The following is an 18,148-nucleotide window of genomic DNA, read 5'->3' as shown; positions in this document are numbered from 1 at the left end:
ATGACTGGCCCCTCTTTATTCCGACGTCGTTCTGAGAGTACGCTGAGCGAGTGCACCAGACCGTCAAGGGTTCAAGTCTCGCGCCACGACGATGAGATCACTCGGACGACTGTGCGTCCCGTTGTAGTGCTAGTGATACGCTACTGAACAAAAAAATTGTTTTCGTTTAACAAAAGATGAACCGAAGTATACTTCGCCGCTGACGCCGGGTCCAAGAAAAGGATCTCCCAAGGGTAACTCGCAATCCTCGCCGGCGACTACAATATTTTGACGCGCCCGAATCGTTTCTAACAAAGAGGTCTCCCAGGCATGGATGGTCGGAAGGACGCGAAGGATTACGTGAACAAGCATCGTCGCTGGAAGCGGGAACGTGCTCCCATGAACGGATTATCCGTACAAGGGTTTGTGCGCGGGGGAGTCCGGCTTTGCAAAGGCATATGCGCTGACGGCAAGGCGCCCAGCTGCGAGGTCATTCCAGTGGCGCCTCCCGTGGAACCTACCGCTTGAGTCAGAACTCACTCAAGACAGACAACACGAAAACAACAACAACTCTCAGAGTGCCCCCGTCTTTCACGGTTGCAGCTGGAAACGCGGCGCCTGCGTGCATTACCGGATTAGGTCAATACCCGACCAAGGCTTGTTCAGCAGCTCTTCCTGCGTTCGTGCGTGCCGGTGTTATGTTTTGGCTGCTCGTCGCCACCTTGGCCCAAGGACGCCTTCCCGAACAAGGGGGCCCCTTGTTCGGGAATGTCACTTCATCTGCAGGCGTCTTATTCATTTCTGCGCTCAAACTTTCGTGATGGGCAAAATTATCACTATATAATTTCGAAAGTAGTTAGTAATTTGAGTAGAAGTTACCTGAAAAAAGTAGTTAAATTAAACTACTAATTACCCAAATCAAGTTGTAATTGAAAGTTACCAAGTTACTCGAAAAAGTAGTTAAACTACAGTAGTTTGAGTAGAGTAGTTGAACTACGTCCAAGTCTGATATATATATATCCGTTAGGACGCGGTTTCAGGAACTGCTCGATTGGCTCCATCATATGATAGCGTCGGTAGCAGTCGGACTTAAAGTGAAACGGAATGAAAAACACTCTGCCGCTGATTCTAGAATATGTGGCTCTAGTTTTATTCTTAGTCTTTAAAAAAATTGGGTTGTGCGTATATTTCTAGAGTTTAGAACTTGGTCTGCCTCACAGGGGCGACGAGTCTCCCAGCTGTAGATGAGAAATTTAGCCAGTGTGGAACAACCGCTAGCCTGGGGTCTTTGACGTGCACCACGCAGTAGTGATACACGACCGCACGCCGGTACGATGCTCATCCAGATCGAAACGGGCAGGGGTGGGGCTCGAACCCAGGATCCCTGGGTTCTGCAGCGCGAGCTTTCGCTCCACGTGCTTTGAGCTGGTGTGCGCTAGACCACTCGGCCACCGATCCCCCTCTTAGTCTTTAATAAGTAAGGAACCCTGCGTTCGTCACAGGGATTGTGTACCTGTGTGTTTCGAGCGAAAGTTAAAACACGCGCGGTTTTTAGTGTGTAAATTCAAATAGAGTCACGATAATATTCCCTGGAGAAGGTTGTCAAGTGGGATTAAGGATAAACAAAAATTTCCAAACACAGCTAGGTGACTGTTAAGCTGTTAAGCGTTCATAGGCAGTTTCTACGAGTGTAACACTCGTAAAAACTGTCCGTGATTCTCTTTTTTTTTTCAGTGCATTCTGAGAGTTAATAACTTCTTTTCACGGAAGGGGGTCACTAAATGACGAGACCGAAAATATATTTTGACTTAAAAATGCTCGCTTAATCAGTGATGATTGGCCGCCCAAGGTAAGATGGAGCAACCCGGCATACAAATACTGCCTGCGCTATGATACTAGCATGAAGCCCGAAGTTCGCACATCATACCCAGTTACGTTGCCAAATTCATTTTGAGGCCTAATACTATTTTCGTCCACGTCTTCCTTTGAACGTTATTTACTAATGGAAGTCATTGATTATACGGTTGCAGAGATGTACAGTAGGTGCGCGTTAAATATTCTGTAAAAACGTTTCTGGGTTTGCATTGTGTCCAACTGTCAACGCGATTACCTCTATGGATGTTGCCATAGAGCACTACCCAAAACCGATGGTGATGTTCATGTCGTGCATGCAACCTTGCAAAATCAAAACCTCCGTCACATTCGGGCATACATAGGCGTAAACTAAATAAACGATTAAGTTTATCGGGTACTTTGAAATGGGGAGCTACCGAAATGCCTCCTGACTGGAGCCATTGTGTTATTAGGTAGCAAAGGGAGTACGTGACATCTACTCCTGGTTTATTTTCTCCGTGTTTGACATTTTGTATTTTTGGTATCGTTACTATTTTTTATTCCGCACAACATGCTATTCCATGCTGCTAAAAGGAAAGAATGTTTCAAAATACTTACGTCTTGGTAAAGGCTATTAATATATTTTTCGTTGAGCATCTTGTCCCAGTATCCAACGTGATAGCGTAGATGTTTGAGCTACACACATAATGAAAGAAAATGAAGTCCCTTATCCAATTGAATTATAGTCGGTGGCAGGTTAAAAATATAGTATTAGGTGGCCCACACCCCTTTACGCTTTATTGTTAGCCTGTCACCAATTATAGTTACTAAACTTTTTAGTTGTTTTCATTACTGGCAACATTTTGATTTCAATTACCTTTTTAAATAATGCAACCTTTGTATCCTCGTCCATCCAAGAAAACAAATTTATTGTCTGAACGAAAGTTTGATTCAATGCTTCTATAATGTTTGTAACCTGTTAAAAAAAGAAAGACGCAACTTTATTGGAGTCTCAGAAGAGTACTTACTCTCTTGATTTTTAGTGTTATGAGGTTTCGTTTTATTTATCGTTCACAATTTTAGATTTGCTTTTGCGCTCAGATCTAGGTAGATTTGTGCAGTATACATATCTAAGAAGCGAAGGCGCGTAGGCAATCTCATTTTGTGTATTTATGAAACTCCAACCAGTCCCATTATATTTTTGCTTGGTCAGCTATAAGAATAGCATTAGGAGTACACGAGAGCTAAATAGACCCTGCATAATGTTTGCTACACTATCGGAACTAATGTTCGCAAAAAGAATCGAGCTTATAGTTGGTTCAAATACACGAGAGGTAAATATCTATTTGTTTGCTTTTCCATTTAGATAGCATACTATTGAACACTTAGTTTCGATAAATGTTCACCTTTGTACAGACACTGAACCGAAATTTCGGGCTCACAAGACGAGGCTTTACCGATAGGCAGGATGCTGCAAAACCCAAAAACATCATTCATGCAGCGATATTTCTAACGGATCACCGTATTTTTACAAATGAAGTGCGCGACTGTACACGGGCGACGAGGCCGGCGACACTATTGAAGTCACGATCCTTATTCCTCTCCCCCTTGCTTCGTCCCGTCGAGCTGGTGAACCGAAGCGAGGAGGAGAGAAGCGAAGCCGCTTCCTCTCGTTCTCACCTGTTACGGGATTATCGTGACGTCAGAGCCCTCGTTTGATTGAGCCCTTCTTTTCCAAAAATACGGCCATCCGTATTTTTGGCGTATTAGCGCTTCTGGGGGCCTTATTTTGCGAAATCATAATTTCGGTTCAGTATCCCTCTAAGGGCATCGTCATTTCATCCAATATTTTTTGTTAGCTCTGTTGTTGAGTCAAGTGCAATATATTATTTTCCTTCTGTGGAGATAGTCTTAAGTACAGTCTTGGGTAAGTTATTTTTAAAAGTAATTCGTTGCTGTTACAGTTACTTTCAGAAAAGAGCAGCGAAGTTATCGTTACAGTTACTGCAATAAAATAGTAACTCGTTACATTTACAGTTACTTTTGAAAGGTAACGACGTTACTTCTCGGATACTTTTCTATAGCACAAAAAAAAAAATTAGGAAAAGCTAGAAAAGTCCCTCACCAAGTTTTATTGCATAAATTAAAAAAAAGCGCGCTTTTTAGTTTATATTGTAACTTAGCAGCAGTGGCTTCTAAAATGTATTATCTGAAAGTTTCCATTGTTTGATGGCGAAGACGTCCTTGGCCTTGCTGAACAGGCGCTAAACTGGTGCGCTGGATGGAATTGCACGGGGGCAAACGCGGACCCAATACCAATGCCCTATATCCTTGGTAGCACTAGCACATTGTTGGCTCGTTGACAGTTGCGCTGGATTCATAGAGTCGCTAGACATATTTCAGTTTGTACGCGGCAAGCCAGAAACACCCCGCGCAAACAGCAGTAAATTTTGCCTCGACTGTTGACACCATGTCGGAGTAGTAGCGCACATCAAAATACGAAACATGCGCATTAAGTAGTAGTGGCGTTAATCAAAATACGAAACATGCGCAGTGACCTCCGCGTGTATTGTTGATGCACGGTTGATTCACCCGATTAAAAAGCGTTTGCGCAGAAAAAAAAAACAACCTCAACATAGGTTGCGCTTCAAGATACTAAGATGCAAGTGTTCAGTCACAAAGTAGACGCGCGTGTGTAAAGATAACTGGATTTTATTTGCATCAAATCTACACGTGGCTATATTCGGGTCGTGACTCGCGAGAAAGAACGTTTGTGCAAGGTCAACTTGACACTCAAAATTTCGGAAAAGACGATTTGGAACGTGCAAGGAATATCTAGATTGTACTCGTTCAATAATATATTATTAAAAAAACAACTGGAAAGTAACGACAAAAGTAACGTCGTTACTTTCGTCATTACCTCAGAGAAAGTAATAGAACTAAAGTTTTAAGTCATATTTTTAAATACGTAACTCGTTACAGTTACAAGTTACCAAAAAAGTAACGAAGTTACAGTAACGCGTTACTAGTAACGCGTTACTACCTAAGACTGCTTAACTATAACAACTAAAGCCCGGAGAAATATAAAAAAAAAATAAACATATGTACACAAAAATTAAACATCGTTCAACATACAACGCGCAGTTCTTAAAAATTGGACTGCCGGCTTTTCTGGGTATGATTCTTGAGTTTTCTTAATATTTATATTGGCGTATTTGTTTGATTGACGTGGACACATCGCACTACACTTGCTTGCGATTTTTTATAGTTTATTTATGCATACCTTACAAGCTGCCCGAAGGACATACACAAGTGGGAACTTCAATAGTTGGAGGACAATATTACAAAGCAATTAAGCGAATTCCACATAGTTCCAAGTGAAAAAATAACACACATATTAATCCTCATAATATAGTAAGCGAGCACGTAATAATTAATATTTTTTTAATAAAGTTTGTACAGCCTTTTGAAAACGTTTAAAGGGTAACAGCAAAGAAAAACAAGTGCTTTTTTAAACAGCCTAGTTAGGACAAGCATGTCACAAAACAATGCTTCCGCGAAGAATTTTTTTTTTTTTTTTTGTTCTAGCAATATTTACGCCACAGGACGTAATTTAGTCGGAGTCACAACTTCTCCACATTTGAAACTCCCGCTCTTTCGACGCGCGCAGAGTGGGTGTTATACGTCACTCCGTGACGTATAGCAGCCACTACGTGACGTATTATACCAAATTTGTGGCGCGCTATTTAAAACGGACGAATTAGCCGCAAACTAAAATCGGTCTAGCGCAATAAATATTGGTGTAAAAAATTTTGTTTTCGGCGGAAAAATTGTTTTGCGACATGCTTGTCCCAATTAGGTTCTTTAAAATACACTTTTTTTCTTTGCAGTTACCTTTTGATAAGAAAGTGCGTAATAAAGCAGCCGTCCTCCAACATAGACATATGGGAGTTATAGTCATCCGAGAGTTGCTACCCAATGAACCCGTAATAGTTCTCATTGGAACACAAAGTCCCGACACAAAACCAAATTATTAATACTGTGCGGCAATATGGACTACGATATGTTTTGCACCCCCGCCCTTATTGTATCGTCTCGCGCGAACCCCTTTTTTGCATAATTCTAAATCCTAGTGAAATTCCGCTAAGTCACACGAGATGCACGATCATGGTGGATCCACCGCGCTCTCTTTAACAATCGATACTTTTCACCATGTGAACCCCGAACCGAGTCGCGCCACTTTTTTTGTTTCCGTGTTGCCTGTAACCACGACACCGCGCTCTTCCCGCGTTCTGTGCAATGCAGAATCTGGATTCAGGCTATAATGGGAATATTTTTTCCTACGCTACGGCGCTCAAAAATGTTCAGTTGGGCCTTCGCGTTTTTCTTCGTGCCGTGGCCTCTCTCGAATCCAAGGTGTAATCCTGGTGTAGTATCGGGGACCGGAAACCGCTTCGCTGTCCACCAACGTTCTTCTAAATGCTCATGGCTTCTTCTGTCGTCCCCAGTGACTGTCAAATGACTTCTACTGCATCTCCCAGCTTCGATGTCTGCGTCAATGTCGCCAACAAAAACCCAAACCAAACGCAAGAAACGTGAAATAGTAACAATAAAAAGATGATGCCATCATGAAGAAAGTGGGATCTGCCGGAGCCAAGCGGAAGTCCGAAGGTTACCAAGATCTAAAAGCAAACGGTCTCTTGTTATAGCCAAAACAAAGTGAATACAGAAAAGGCATCGAAAGTGTGTACTGTATGTCATCAAGATGTACCCTGAGCATTTATTATAACCCATCAGTATGCTGTTGGATGCGTGGAAGGCGGTAACGGCCGGCACCTTTCACCACCCGTTTTAATATACAAGATTAACTATGGGTTCTGAGTCCACCGTCCTTACCCAGAACCTGTTTTCTGATTTTCCGAGTTCATACTACTTTGGTTCGGCGTAGAGGTGCCTTGTGCTTAAGCAGGCCAATGGCTTACTATTTTTTTAACATATATTATTTTAATCTGTATTTTTTATATTCGCAAATATATAAGTTCTACTAATCGAAAGGAACTATTATTAAAAGGCTGCCAAAAGAAGAATTACAGGCACTTTTTCTGATTATTTTGTGTAATCAGTGTGGCTCATTCATCAACATATTTTGAATATTTTATTTTATTAACCAGCTTTAGATTATGAAAATTCCCCGTGAAACATTACTTTGAAATTTTATATACGTCAGCCCTGTTTTTTTAATTTCTTATTGGGCAACAGAATGTAAATTTTTTTTTTTTTCTTTTGCAAAAAAGTCAAAATTACTTGGTTAGAACCTGATACACTAGCTATTTTTCGGGACACCAATTCCTCAGAGATATACAACAGCAAAACGTATTGCGACCTTAAATAAGAGGGTTATCAGAATAGTAAGTCGTCTGCTTCCTTCAAAGGAGTTGCAGTGACTTCAGAGCGACGCCGAGCTCTGATTGATTTTGGTTGAAAGGATAGTGGATAGACCTCACTGCTTGATGCCGTGTTGTCCACCCACTATTTTTGTTTTTCAATCAGCCAATAACAGCTCGGCGTTCTAACACAATCGTAACCCCTGTGCAAGATGCAGACAAACTTCCACTCCTCATTGGGAACCAATACAACTGGGGTTATTGTAATTCCACACACCAAGCTATTTTGAATTGAATTTAAAATGTTCATGGTTTTTTACGTTCATTGGAAACCTTCCAACGCGAGAAAATTAGTACTATGAAAGCTTTTATATATTTCAGGGTTTTAAAATAAAAGGTGCTGAAAGCTATATATTGATTTATCTTAACAACTCAATTTATGTTATTGAGTCGTGAGATTTGACAGGTATGTAAATATAAATTATTTGCCGCTCGGTGCTCAACGAAACGAAACCGACCATGAAGCGTGTGGCCTCTCGCATAAATAGTTATACTAGCAATGCCTAGAGTAAGTAAAAGAAGGAGCCCTATGGTTACTTTACGCCAGCCTAACGGTACGTGCTCCTGAAGCGGATCACATACATTAGCGAGGGCAAGCGTTCCGGAGGTCTTTTTTGTTTCATGGAGCACTGTGACCTATTAGGGAATATAAAGCTTTTTTTATTGTTACCATTTTTATATGCTTACCTCTCTTTTCGCACTTGCGTTAAAGTATGATTGAATGTAGACGTATTGCACAGCAGGTCGCATTATCCCCGATTTCCCGGCTAGAAAATCAAGGCATAGCTCGGGCCTCGCAGTATAGGTGACCTCGGTGTCCGAGTCTCTTCTAAATATATTCACAAATGCTTTGTGCACTTCCTCGCCGGAGAATTGAGCCAGATTGCATATGATTTGCCAGCCGAGATAATTCTCGAGAAGACGCCTATGAAACACATGTTAATCAAATTAGGCATATATCAATAATTTTAACAAATTCAAAAAAAAAAGCTGAGGACATTTTTTTCTTTTTTTAGACTGAACAAATTTTTAATATTTGTCCTTCCTAACAGGATTGAGACAGGAAGGTTCTATAATCTATTTAATTTTGTGAGCACACCATGTCAGCTTACGCCATTTAATGAGAGCTATGGTCTGTTATGATTAGTACTGAATAATTCTTCCTGCATTTTAAATCCTTTATCACCCCTCACATGCTAGGTGAGAAATATTTTTTTTTTCTCTCGGTAGTTGCAGCTGCCACGCGGATGTGTGGCAAAATGATTCCCAGACAAAATTGAACTTGAAATGCATGCAGACGCGCTTGACCTGGCAATACCCAGATACGAGTTGTCATACTTAAAAATAAGTAAAATAACGTTATTTTCTGAACATTATATTAAACATACGTACTCGTTCAAGGTAGACATATAGCCTATCAGATTGGCTACTGTTTCCCCATCTTTGACTTGTATTTGGTATTGTTTGTTAAGTTTAATAACACTATGGGGAATATCTTTTTCCATTATTTTTAGCAATGGAAACTGGAAAAATAAAACATGTACACTTTGTAAATTAGTACCATAAATGAAAGTAAATACTATCGGATAAATTAGAACCGAAAACATAGTTTCAGTGGTCACGGAGCAAAGGACGATCAAAAGAAGACATGCGATGTAGGAATAAGATCACCGCGTACGGTATTAAAAGGGGGTACGCTTAGCGGAGATATAGGCATAAGAAACATGAGGGACATAAAAGGTTGTTTGAGAAATAATGCCCCTTCCTTGGAAAAAAGTTTGCGCTCTGGCATTGAACTTCACCAGTCACGAGAAACGTCCCTTGGAATAAGTTTGCACTTTACAATGAACTTCGCCATTGCCGAGGAACGGCCTGAAAAACATGAATGTGGCGTAATACTTCTACACGACAACATGCCTTGTTCAACTGCCCGTATCTCCTCGCAAAAAGTTTATACACGTGACTTGTAGCCCTATTCCACCGTCCCTACTCCCTGGATTTGGCACCGTTCGAGTTTTATCTGTCCGCTCCGTTCAAACGACACGTGAAATGGCAGAACGTTCACAGTAACGACGTCGTCATGTATGCTTTTCATGGATGATAAGAGAATTTTAAAAAAATCGCTTATCTACACGGGTTGGCAGCACTCAAGTGTCACTGGGAAATTGCAGCGCGCTCAAGTGGTCTAGGTTAGAAAAGTCCTAGATTTCCATTCGCCTAGGACAACTTTGTCACAGGAAGGCTCCCTAGTTTTCAAATCTCGCTCGCACATGTCTACCTTTATTAATAATGAAAACTCTCTCGTACTTTGTTTACATTAGCTTCTTATGTCTAATGCATCCTATTTTAGCGTGATATGTGTGGCGAAAAAAACACTACTTTTCCCTTGCAAAAAAAAAAAAAGAGTTGACTGTTGGAACATGGCTTCAACGAAAACATCACGGTGTCGCAAAATGTAATGACGTCACGTGACGACGGAGTGTCACGTTACTCATGATGTCACGTGACACAGTAGCGTCAGTCTCCTGATGTCACGTGATGTCACTGTGCCACGCGGCGCCACCCTCTCACGAGTCCTCACGACGTCTCTTGTCGTGCTTGTGGATAGAATCAGCTGAGCATACAGTTTCGGGAGACGGGCAAGGCAACAGAAAAATAGGCAAACGCCGCGCAGGTAGCCCATTCTGTGCAACCTGCTGCAAAAGCAGCAGGTAGCACAGAATGGGATGTGTTTGTGGGGAGGAAACTGCGGAGAAACTGTGCATACCCGTGGCCGCTGCACGCCGCCAAGCGGCCCTGGGTCGCGCATGATAATCGCGTGAGTGCTCCGTGAATTTCTTACTTGAGGGGTCGACCTTCTGTGGTTGCAGTGCAAATATGCTACCTTCTCAGAGCCTGGTGGAATGTGAGACGCAGTAGACGGGGCGTGCAAATAAGAAAACAGTTGGAATGCGGCTGCGCCGCGCAGAGCCCCCGCGCCGGCTCGCAGCAAAAGAGAACAAAAACACTCAAACTCAAAGAAGCGCAGGTGAACTGGTATTAGGCAACGAAATAAAACCTTGGACACTGTTTCATACTGCTGTCTAACGGCAGTGACTATTTCGACGTCCACCGTCAAAATTATCTCGAAACTTATTTCGACGCCTGTGAAGTCACTTCTGTTAAACTTCCAAATAGTTGCTGCATTATTTCGACGTCCCGCTTTAATCCAGCAGCTGTCGCAGTGGTAGCCGTATTGTGGTTTCGTTCTGTTTTGTTTCTGATGGTGTCGTCGGTGTTGTGTTGACGTTTCGACAAATAGTTTCGGTTTTAGTTGGCAGTGCAAATGTCTTATACAGCGTGCGTGTGGGACAGACTCGACAGTTTATCTTTTCGTAAGTGACACACCTGGTGGTAATATTCTGAGCGTTCTGAGCTCGCATCTAGGCACGCGTCTCACTTAAAACACTTAATCTACAACAAAGGCGTGCTAAATATCCCCCTGTCTTTCCTGCACGTAACAAATGTAAGTGCGTACACTACGTAACACTGAGAAATTTGGCACGCTTTTTGTGTCTTTATATCATGCAAGCGCTTGTTTGTATAATTGCAGCCTCGCTTTGCACCTTGCTCCCGCCCTATTTTTAACCAGGTTGCGTGAGTTCGTTGTTTCGTGTATATTTTCTGTTTGGGTTCGTGTATAACGAGCAGGTTAAATACGAAACGATCTGGGATGTCAAATAAAATGGAGTGAATGCAAACATCGCCTCCTTGACGTTTCTTAAACGGCACGAACGAACAAAGATCCTGGTGAGGTTGTACAAGATACACGCATTTTCCAATCAACTGGAAATGTTATCACACGTCATTTAGCTCCTATGTCAATATAAACCATGTGAAATAAATCGTCAAAAGCAGCCGTGCCGCAACTGTAACGCCTGACACAGCCAAGCAAAAACGTTGCTTCGGCCTTCGAGAAGGTGTTTTTTTTTTTTTTTTGCATTGCACATCACTTAAAATGTCATAACAATAGCAGTCGACTGCACTACATTTTTTATCGGAAAATGAATGTCAAACCGCGTCGCTGCTTGCAAGCAAGATGATATTTTTTGACCGCCACCTTCGATAGTTCCCCAGTCCGGACTCCGAAGCTCGACAGTACTAAGTTCTAAGATACGTCAAAATAACGACAAAAACTTTTTGACGAGGGACGTCAAAATGTTTTGGATGGTAAGCTCACGCCTTCATGAAGTGGAATCAGGGACGTCCAAATAATACTTTAAATTATTTTGAAAGTGGACGTCGAAATAGTCACTATCTTGCCTAAAACTCAAACTCTAGACCTCTTCTACGCGGTCGCCGCCATCTTGAATCGCGGATGTTCCTGTATGCGGGAAACATTGCTTTGCTGCCGCCACGCCCTGGGAGTAGTTCACGTTTTAATCAATACCGTCTATCTCTTTTACTACCTTCTGTTGTGTTCTCTTTCTGCCCCAGTATCAGGTTTACAATCATGTTCAACTTACGCCAGCTCGCCTGCACTCTGACTATTTTTTCGTTAACCGTCTATCATATTTGCTTTACCTTTTCTATATACTTTTACTTCTTCCAAATCATAATGCCATGTTCTTTTTTTTTTCCATCCCGCGTACCGCATACATGGCTAGAGATTTCGAACAACGAAAGTGGTATATAAACCTATCGTACGAGGCCGCCGCCATCTTGAACCGCGGAGCTACCTGTATGCGGGGAAACGTTATTTTGCTGCCGCCTCGGCAATGGGAGTTGTTCGCCTTTAAATCGCTCTCGCCCATCATATGTTCTTTTCCCCTTTTCTAAATTCTTTTATTTAATTTCAGGTTGTAATGTTTTGCTTTTATGTCATCTTTCATACCGGATTTGTAAACTACGTGGCTGGGAACAAGAGTAAACGAAAAAGGCGCGGGCGCCGCCATCTTGAATAGCGGAACTTCCTCTATGAGGGAAAACATTGCTTTGCTGCCGCCACGACACGAGAAGTAGTTCACGTTTCTATTACTACCGTCCATCATATCTGTTTTGCATTTTTGTGTACTTTTACTTGTTCCAGGTTGTAATGCCTTGCTTCCAGGTTGTTATGCCTTGCCTTGCTTACTGTAAACAACTTATTTTTTCGCGGGCTCAACATTTCGCGATTTAAGTAAAAACTGAAGTTTTGAAATAATTCGCGGGTTCTAATTTTCGCGACGCGGTGAGATCTCAGCACAGATTCCAATGTGTTTACATTTTACCGCAATTGTTCGCGGGACCTATTTTTCGCGAGTTGTAAGTGATTTGCGGAATTCACGAAAATTAGGTCCTCGCGAAAATTTAGTCGTTTACAGTATGTGGCTGGATACGAGGGTAAACGAGAAAAGCATATACCCCTTCACAAGTAGAAGCCCAGCTTAACTTCTGACTGCGCGTAAAGGTGAGGCAGACCTACTCTTCAGCCACGACGTTCGCTGTTGTCGTACAATGTTGCAAAGTGTCTCCCGCTGAAGCATACATCGCTGAGCTTTGAGAGCAAGTCGATCCCTACCAAAAAATCCGGTATTACTTTTCGCTATCCGGATTATGGAACCGGAAATCTATCTGGATTCTATCTGGACTCTATCTGGAATTTAGGTTTTCAGAAATTATTCCTTTGTCTGCAATCTGGATCTCGGGTTTCCAGTAACAAATTTCCGGTTCCATATTCCGGATAAGGAAAGTTATACCGGATTTTTCGGTAGGGATAACTATTTTTAAAACATGGAGGTGCTCTATTCGATTGCGAAAAAGCAGACAATTAGATTAACTACACAAACCTGTAACAAACCAAACATGCTGAAAAATATCTAGCCTCGAGGGGCATATTATAATGAGCCAGAACCTCCTTCACCCCTTCATTGCAACAAGCTATACTTTGTCTCATCCTACGATGAAATAAAGGCCAAAGCCAGCGCCGCCAGCTCCAATCACGTTCCACGCTAAACTAGGAGATGCTTAACATTGATTAGGTGTGGACGAATCATGCTCCGAATCCAAAAGTGCTGCGTCATTTCTATTCGCAACTCCAGCCCGCCGCTCGCCCTCTCGCGGACCAAAGGAGAAACAGAGGAGCGGGTACGGCAACGAGGTAGAGGGGCTTAGAGCGATAAACCGGTGTTCCGGTCTGCACTCGAAAGTGACCCCCATAAGGCGGCTGCCATTGTACGTAAATTTGACCACACGTCACATGACCAAACCAAATACGTGACGTCACAGGAAAGATGGCAGCGCCCATGCAGCGGCTCGCCCCAGCTGGACCGGAGCTTGTCGGATGCTTTGTTGGTTGTCGTTCGTCTCGGTGAGCTGATTTCAGACGCGGAAGCCGTCATATGAGGCCGGTCAAAAGCGAGTTCAGAGTTCAGCGTGGTGTTTGACGTAGGTATAACGTGAAAATACGGAGGAACGGTGTGCATTTCGCCGGTGACCGACCGGGATATTGCCACGGAAGAGACAATCTGCCCTAGGTTGCTCGGACCTCGGATTGATTCGGATACCACTAGGATAAAATTTAAGGCGACATTTCTGTGCACTCGTTGACCACCGGAATCTTCGAGGTTTGCAGTGAAGCGTGTGCAATATATTTCGATACACAGTTTAGCGACGGAAATTGCGTGAGTAGTGCTTGGCGGTGTGCAATCGTGGTGCAGCTTCGGTCAAATGACCGAGGGCTCACTTTGGTTGTGCGGCGCACCGGATGGCTGCCTTGAAGCTGGTAGTTCCCGTGCCGTGCTGAATGATGCTGTGCTGCTTCCCAAATTGTTCCGGCGTAGACGTGCACTTTCACGGAGCAGAGGTGTGCGGCGCACCGAAGAGCTGCCTTCAAGCTGGTAGTTCCTGTGCCATGCTTTAGGTGATGCTTTGCTGCTTCCGAAATTGTTCCGGCGTAGACGTGCACTTTCACGGAGCACAGGTGTTGTAGTTGGTATTGATCCCGCTGGTCTGTCACACGTTTCGTCAACACAAACGTTTCATCCACACTCGTTCCGCGAATTGTAAGCTGTACGGACATTTCATCAAGCGTGTTACCTACCCAGCTCACGCCGCTTTGTGGCAACAGTCTGCAGTGGCTCATTACCAGAAAAGTGGTCCCACATCCATTTCAGTTCAGTTCGTCCACGGCAGTCACCAAACCCCGACGGAGAGGATTTATTCGGACAGAGTGCAACTAAAGCAATGCAGCTTCTTCAGTGGTCAGGGTAGACTCTCTTCTGCGAGTTTTGTTATATTGTCACGGATCCTTGTTCCAGTCCCATCTTCTATCAATATTCACTATTCTGGAACACTGCAGGTCATGCTCGGCTGTCATCATATGTTCTGGTGGAGGTGCTGGGTACTTTACCCATAGCCCTTCACTCTGTGTGAACCCGGCGGCTCCTCAGCTGAGTTGCCCGATAATGGGACACGGGTGGCGGACTATCCTGCGTCTTTTACCCCGGCGAGCCGTAAGCAAAGTCCTAACCCGAGCCTGGCAGAACAACCGCAAGACGAGCGAGTACCACAAGGAGTAACCTCGGAAATACACCACGAAGCACCTGAAATCCGAGCCAGTTGCTGCTACCAGGAAAAACCACCGGAATTCGGTCTGCTGCCAGAAAATCCAAAGCTGACTAAGCCAACAATGACAAACCTATAGCAGCAAACCACGTCCCCTCCCACCATTGTTTGCATGCCCGTCGCAAGTCACACTCCAATGCTTTTTCACATAAAGTGTTTGAAGACGTCAAGGACTGGATTGAACAATATGACAGCGTCGCCCGCAACATTGGGTGGACAGACAACAAGCTCCTGCAGAACCTATACTTCTCGTGGAAGAAACTGCCGGCGCTGGCCTGAGAACCATGGATCCTCCTTAACGTCATGGGAAGTTTGCAAGATCGAGCTGAAGCGTGCATTCGTCAGCCAACATCAACGAGAGAGAGCCGCATTCTTGATTCTGTCCAGGACACTTCCCCAACGAGAGTGCCACCGCACTCGTGAAGGATGTTTTGCGCTTGATCGAGCGCCATGCCCACGCCCACGCCGACCTTGATGCTACAGAAGAAAAGAACCTAAGAATCCCATGCCCCTCAAGTGAGGTACAACACCTTCGGCAGCCTTGTCCCCAACCCCCCAACAACAGTCGAAGTGCTCATATCACCGAGGCTTCCAACATTGAATGTGCACTGCATGTCCGAGCCTGTCAGTATGAACAACTTTCCGGCGTCTCGACACTCGAATTGTCCAGCTGCTACTTCGGCGCCAGCCTCCCAGGCATCCACGACATCATCCACGACGTTGTCTGGGAGGAGATCAGAAAGCTACTTCCTGCCATCAGTTGCTCGGCTTTTATTTTGATTGCCGAGATTGTTTCGGAACAAGTTCGACAGGTATTTCAACCGAGACTTCTGCGAGCGAAGCGGCATCTGACAAACCAAGGGCAACTTACGCCACAATGGCACGACGACCCCCACCGGCTGCCCCTTAGTATTCAATGCCAATTCAATGAGACACTCCAACGCCAAAGCATTCCCGACATCGTGTGTAGGTCTGTGTTCAACAAAGTACACCGAGGAAAACGTAGGTGATGCGAATGGCTGACCGAAAACCACTCTGCTACCACTGCATGCAGCCGACCATGTCTACCAAAGCTGCCCGTACCGATGAATTGGTCTGCGAGGGTTCGTGCCGAACGACCCTCGATCACGTCTCGAGGAGCGACCACGGGAGATTAAGGATTACCTTCGGCGACCTTTGTCCCCGATGCCGAAGGTGCTGAATCGAAGATGTTGAATCCCTGATTACCCCGAAGCACGTGATGTTCATCACCTCAACGAGCGGTTTGCACGGCAAAGCAGGTGAGTGGCAATGCAGTGACAGAGGATTTGGTGTCGGTTGTCGTCCAAGGACAATACCTAAAAATTTGCTGACACCAATTATCTGTGTCCACTTTAGAAAGCACACAATTTGCAACTTTGAGGGAGAATGCTCCTGAGTGACTTTAAGGAATAGAACGGTTGGTTGCTCTCAAAAGTGAACTGCAAGCATCACCAGACTCGGATAGCAAACAAACATTGTTGCCAGCTATCAAATCAACGGTACAGCAAAAGGTACATCCACGTAAGCAATACATGCCCGAGCTTGCTGCATTGATGCAGAAAACTACCAGGAAAATTTTCGGATTAGAAGCCAGCCCTGCAGCTTCAGTACATCAGACGTCAGTGGCCGCACATGACGTATGATTACAAGAAAGCATCGGTCGGTCAAAGTTGCCACTCGACCAAACTGAACATCGACGTGCCAGGAGCGTCATCCGACAACAAGGTTCACAGGTACTACGACTGAACGCCTGACACGAGACTGTCGAAGAAAGAACTCGTTATGGAACCATTTACTAAGAATCAATAATTATCTAATCAAGTGGAAATAAACATATTGGACACACTAACCAGATAAACATATTTCCGCTTGCCTTCACGCCTTGAGAGTCTATACAAAGAGAATTGTGTTCACTGCACGCTCTGGACCTTACGAGGACACTCGCATCTCTGACGCTTCAATATTAATTAATGGGACATACCAGACTGGCAGACTTCTTGCATGGGGCTGCACTCGTTCAACCTTTCCTGAACATATGGTGCATCCGAAAACCTACTCCAGTGATGTGAAAAATTTATTTATTAATTTATTCCCTCCAGGGGCCTTCGTAGGCAATTGCAGAGAGGATGCTTAAAACTACACACATGATAATAACATTAAAGCACACTGCCGTAACTTGTTAAATGGAAAAACAAACACACCTCTGAGCATATAGTTTAATAGTATGTGTTGATGCATTGTTATATAGCATGACACTTCCTATATGTATGACACAATAGACCCTTTGGAGAACCCCATCAAGCAACACAACTGTCACCATTTTTTTCGGCGTAAAGCACACGAATGAGCCCCAGTTCACGTCGAACGTTAATGCAGCATTCGAGTCCAATAGGTGCTGAGCCGAATTCACAGGGATGGCGAACATAACATTCTTGTTGAACAAATGTCCAAAGTATGAAAGCCTGGGGTAATTAGAGTAGTAGCTACTGCAATTTGTTTCATCAGAATTTGGCAGACGGCAAAAGCTACAGTCTTGGTGAGTCAATACACACATTGGGGAGAGGCACATGACAACATATCACCAGAGTGCTCGTCTGCACAGATTTGTCACACACCTTTGCTCCGTGTCTCTGATTGGCTCGAGGGGGCTGTGGCGGTTGGCCTTTTCTAAGCTATGGTGATACAAAGTATAGGCAGCCTACACTTTTGAAAAGAGTCTATTGAAGAGACCGAAAGGAATGGTAGTCAACATTTTTCAACAAGACTGCTCTCCAGGCAAGGGATGAACACAAATATGAATCATCTTATCCAGGTAATTAGAACAATTAAATAATTGACCGACTAATACAATGCACTCTTGATAGAAAAGAGTATTGCTTCAATAAATCCTACGAAAGAGAAAAAATGTGCAGTTAATCTATGCATGCACCAAAACAGATGTTCTTATAGCAAGTCGAATAGCATTGAAGCAGGTGCCTGCAACGATTTATTCTTCCCCACACTCAATAAAACGTCATCTTCGTAGCTGAAAATACGTGTGCACTACGCACTTACACACACACAAAAAAAAAGGAAGAAAAGCGATCGAATGTAGAATCGTGGATTAGCTAGCACAAAAGGTTAAAATCGCAGGAGCTTCCTCGCTAAAAGTTGCTATGGTTGTTCGGTGACGGAGGGCTGAAACAACTTCCCCTAGGCCCTAACGCGACGTATACATTTCGCGTAGATTCTCAGATATTTCAAAGTTCAAACAAAGCTAAGAGAATGCGAAAATTTCATGTTAAAAG

General features: G+C 43.8%; 1 protein-coding gene across 1 annotated transcript in view; it reads right to left on the bottom strand.

The window, feature by feature from the left end:
- The window catches only part of LOC115323890 (neprilysin-1), a 105,777-nt gene that overhangs the window by 55,379 nt on the left and 32,250 nt on the right, over positions 1-18,148 (bottom strand). The window contains exons 8-11 of the mRNA XM_040214765.1: positions 8,649-8,779; positions 7,944-8,181; positions 2,690-2,788; positions 2,431-2,508 (exon numbers count right to left, since the gene is read on the bottom strand). Coding sequence (XP_040070699.1) covers positions 2,431-2,508; positions 2,690-2,788; positions 7,944-8,181; positions 8,649-8,779 — 546 coding nt within the window. The remainder of the gene's footprint in view (positions 1-2,430; positions 2,509-2,689; positions 2,789-7,943; positions 8,182-8,648; positions 8,780-18,148) is intronic.

This window comes from Ixodes scapularis, unplaced genomic scaffold (genome assembly GCF_016920785.2).
Source record: "Ixodes scapularis isolate PalLabHiFi unplaced genomic scaffold, ASM1692078v2 PGA_scaffold1__304_contigs__length_218370807, whole genome shotgun sequence".
In the NCBI taxonomy this organism is placed as follows: Eukaryota; Metazoa; Arthropoda; class Arachnida; order Ixodida; family Ixodidae; genus Ixodes; species Ixodes scapularis.
Note: the sequence above shows the minus strand (reverse complement) of the source record. Positions and strands in the feature narration are given on the sequence as shown.